This window comes from Helianthus annuus, chromosome 10 (genome assembly GCF_002127325.2).
Source record: "Helianthus annuus cultivar XRQ/B chromosome 10, HanXRQr2.0-SUNRISE, whole genome shotgun sequence".
NCBI lineage: Eukaryota > Viridiplantae > Streptophyta > Magnoliopsida > Asterales > Asteraceae > Helianthus > Helianthus annuus.
The window spans coordinates 134,560,058-134,564,441 of record NC_035442.2 but is presented as its reverse complement, the minus strand read 5'-3'; the positions used below and the strand labels follow the sequence as shown (position 1 = coordinate 134,564,441).

Here is a 4,384-nt window from a genome sequence, read left to right as displayed (position 1 = left end):
TAAAAGCTCTGCTCAAGCTTGCTTCGATATCACTTAAATGAGCCAAAGCTCGGCTCGCTGATAACAGCTCGAGCTATTTTGAGAAAAACCTCAAACGAGCTAAAAGCTCCGCTCATGCTTGCTTCGATATCGCTTAAATGAGCCAAAGCTCGGCTCGCCAATGTTATCAACATCATTATTATTATATTATATATAAAAAAATTAAATTTTGTTTTTTTGTATTTCAGGGCTCGATAACTAAAAGAGCTCTATTTTAGGGTCGAGCTCAGGCTCGTTAAGGCTCAGTTTGTTTGAGCTTTTAACCGAGCTGATCACAAGTAGCTCTCGAGCCCCTGGACTTGTTTACACCCCTATATTTACTCAATTGATGCAATGTCAGTGGGAAAACTTTTCTACTTCAATGGAGTACATTATGTAAAAAATTCAAATCCTTTTAACTTATATTGATCAAGTTATGAGTCTCATAATAGACCCAAAAAATTTGTAAGAAAAAAAATCAGTTTGACCTTCCGTCATCTAAAAACCATATAACCAGTTTAGGGTTTTCAAAAAACTTTGAAACTTTTTATACATATCTACACATCGAGTAGACTATTCTAGACACTATTTTAGACTCAAGAACCAAGTGATTTGGTGTTCATACGACTCCGTTACATTAAAAAAAATGATTTTTTGCAGTACACATTCTGATGTGCACTGTTTGTGTGTTTTACAAGTTTAACGCATTAAACGAGTATGATTTCTATAATGAACGACCAATAAATCATAAATTCTTGTTAATATATCATTATTTTAGTGAATGTATTAACATTAGGGTTTGATTCATGTATAAAATTCTGAAAGAAATAAAACCATGATTAGAGTTTACTGGGGGGTTATTCAATAATTGTTGTTGCTTGCATTTCTCCACGCGTTGTTTTGATTTCTTCCATAGATTGTTTTAGAGTTTTTTGAGAAAAAAAATAGAAAGGGAAGGTAGGTCGGAACTCGGAATTAATGAGGTGTATGGGATAAGGCTTGGATTGTTTTGGGAGTTAAAGGTGTTGTATTTTAAAAAAAACTATGAAGTTTTAATTCAATTTTTGAATTCTAGATAATCATGGGGGTGCTTGGACAAAAATTATAGATGGAATAGAGTTAGGATCGATTTAGGTGTGAAGTAGTCAGATTAGGATAGGTTTAGTTTGTTTAAATAAGAGATAATGATAGTTCTAGATGTGATTTGTGAATTTTTTTTTTTTTTTTTTTTGAAAGGAGAACTTCATTAAAAACAGCCCGTACCTGAAAATCGGGGCGCACAAACAACACAAACCAAACTACATAATTACAAATTTATACCAATCAGACCAACTAATTGTTTTAAACTTCGATTTATTCTTAAACCAAAGGAAGCCCAACGATCTGATTTCACTAACACACCACAATGACGATCCCTTTCAGCTCAGCCGTCTCTGCAGCCCAAATTCTGCTGTATCTCTAATTGAAAACGCATAAATATTAGGAATGTGACACCACCTGCTGACCTTTTGCCACACCGCAGAAGCGATACCGCACGAGATGAACAGATGGTCTGCAGACTCGTCTTCGCTGCTACACATGGTACACAAGCTCACACCCATATTAATACCTCTTCTAATTAACGCGTGCTGTCGGGATTCTGTTCATTTCCATCCCCCAAGCGAACACATTGCATTTACCCGGCACCCACCTGCACCATTCGAAAACATACCTGTTGCTAGCATCAATGTTGCTCGAGATGAGTTTTTTGATCGAGCTCACACTGAACACATTAGACCGATCGCCGGGCCATTTCCACCCATCTCTCCTGCTGGATAACAAGACCGGGAGCAGGGAATTACGTAAATCGTCCCACTCCCTCTCATCCACATCAGAATCTGGGTCGTTCCTCCACAGCCACATCCCCTCTCCATCCACCCGATCCTTAACCGAACATGTTTTGACCACCTCTAGCCAAAACAAGTTGGGAAAACATTCTTTCGGGGGGGTATCCTTCAACCAAGGGTCTAACCAAAATAAAATATCCTCTCTGTTTCCCACCATACCTTTAAAAAGACTTCTGGTCAGAGAGATCCCAGTAATGCGTTTATTTATAACTGAAACAATGTTTAGCCACACACCTCTTTGAGACTTCTTCACAGGTAGAAAAACCCACTCAGACCCACCCGAGTGAAGAGCGTCTATAATCTTAATCCACAAATTTTCTTTCTCGGTTTTGTAACGCCACCCCCATTTGCACAATAAAGCAGTATTAACGTCCAATAACTTAGAAATATCCAAACCCCCAATATTTTTAGGCGAAGCCACCCTATCCCAAGTGACCCAATGCGTTTTCCTTACCCCACACGAGCTACCCCACAAAAATTTCTTGATCATACACTCCAAGTCTTCAATGACCTTAACCAGGGCCCTATATAACGAGAAATAATAACTGGGAAGACTTTCAAGCACCTATCGGATAAGTGTCACCCTCCCACTGATAGATAACACTGAAGCCTTCTAGAGAGAGAGGCGTTTCTCGAAAATATCGTAAACCGGTCTCCAGTTAACGATCCAATTCATGTTGGCTCCTACCGTCAAACCTAAATACTCGAAAGGAAGCGTATCCGATTTGCACCCCACCACTACCGACATATCTTCAACCTCAATACTGTCGACCCCTATACCGTAGATATTAGACTTGCCTAGGTTGATTTTTAAGCCCGAGCACACATGAAAACATCTCAAAATTCTGACCACGTTGACCACATTCTCCTTACACCACTCCTCGATAATCGGCGCATCATCAGCATAGAAAAGATGCGACACTAAAGGGCCATCCTTGGGCAGCCGAACCCCTTCCATAATCTTAACCTCGCAAGCCCTGTCGAGCATACTATATAACGCTTCCATCACGATCACAAACAGAAACGGAAAGATAGGATCTCCTTGCCTCATGCCTTTATCACACTTGATCTCGAAGGATGGGGAGCCATTAACTAACACCAATGCCCGGGCCGAGGATAGGATACCGGCAATCTAACTACACCACTTATCTTGAAACCCCATCTGCCGAAGAACACTCACCACAAAGTTCCAATTAATGTTATCATATGCTTTTTCGAAATCTATTTTCAGAAAAAAAGGCCTTCTTTTTACGACTTTTGAGCCAAGATAAAACTTCGTTAATGATTAATGGCCCATCAAGCATGTATTTTCCGCTTAAGAAGGCCGATTGAGAAACCGAATAACTGAACCGATAACCTTCTTGAGTCTGTTTGCAAGGATTTTGGAAACCACTTTATTTATCACCCCAATCAAACTGATAGGCCTGAAGTCGTTCAGACTAGTCGGATATCTTTTTTTTGGGGATAAGGGTGATAAACAAGGACCCACAACATGTATGAATGGTGCCAGTATCGAAGAAGGATGCCATAATATCGACAAAGTCCTCCTCGAAAACCCCCCAAAACTGTTTGAAAAACCGAAAATTCATACCGTCTGGGCACGGGGCCCGGTCACCTCCGCATTCAAAAACCGATGCCTTGATCTCTTCTCTTGAAAACCGAACTTCTAACCTTGCAGCTTCCTTGACCGTAAGCTTCTTGAAGTTAGGGCAGTTAAGAGGCAGACGATTCTCACAATCTTCCACTAGCTTGCTTCTGAAAAATTTATAAACTTCTTTCTTGATCAAAGATGGTTTTGTGACCCACCTGCCTTCCACCTCCAAACCATGAATAGCATTGCTAGCCTTCCTGTAGTTAACCATGGAATGAAAAAAACTTAGAGTTCTCGTCCCCATCCTTGACCTATTTAACTCGGGATCGTTGCTTGAGATCCTACGATTTAGACATTTCAGCCTCGAGAATGACTTTCTTATTTTCTGAGAAGACCCACTCCTCCTCTTCGGTAAGATCCCTCCTCTCAAGTAAAGCTTCCATTTCCTCCAACCTGAAACCAATTCTCCCTCCTTCCGAATCATATCATCCCTCCAAGATTTCAGTCTATTTCTAATGGACCGAGCTTCCTGATAAACAGGAGGCTCTCTAGAATTGACAAAACTGTTGCACGCCTCAATAACCGCTTCCTCATACCCTTCCTTACCAATCCAAGAGTTGAATACACGAAATGGACGAGCACCGAAGTTAGAAGACTTAGATATCAGAATAATCGTACTGTGGTCAGACCACAACCTCGGGAGCACATGAAAACAGGCTTCCAGCTACGAATTGAAAAACTCCCAATTGACTAGGAATTTGTCCAATTTGCTCTTCTTCTTTCCGTTATTAGAACAGTAAGTAAACTATCTACCATTAATGGGGTACTCGAGCAAACATGAATAAAAAATGAACGAATTGAAATTATTAGCACAGGTCTGTTTAAAGGC

General features: G+C 40.3%; 1 protein-coding gene across 1 annotated transcript; it reads right to left on the bottom strand.

Annotated features, from left to right (window-relative positions):
- Positions 1–2,517: 2,517 nt before the first annotated feature.
- Positions 2,518–2,955, bottom strand: LOC110882483. The gene has a single exon (XM_022130491.1). The coding sequence runs from the start codon at positions 2,953–2,955 to the stop codon at positions 2,518–2,520; it is 438 nt and encodes a 145-aa protein (XP_021986183.1).
- Between the last annotated feature and the right edge of the window lie 1,429 nt (positions 2,956–4,384).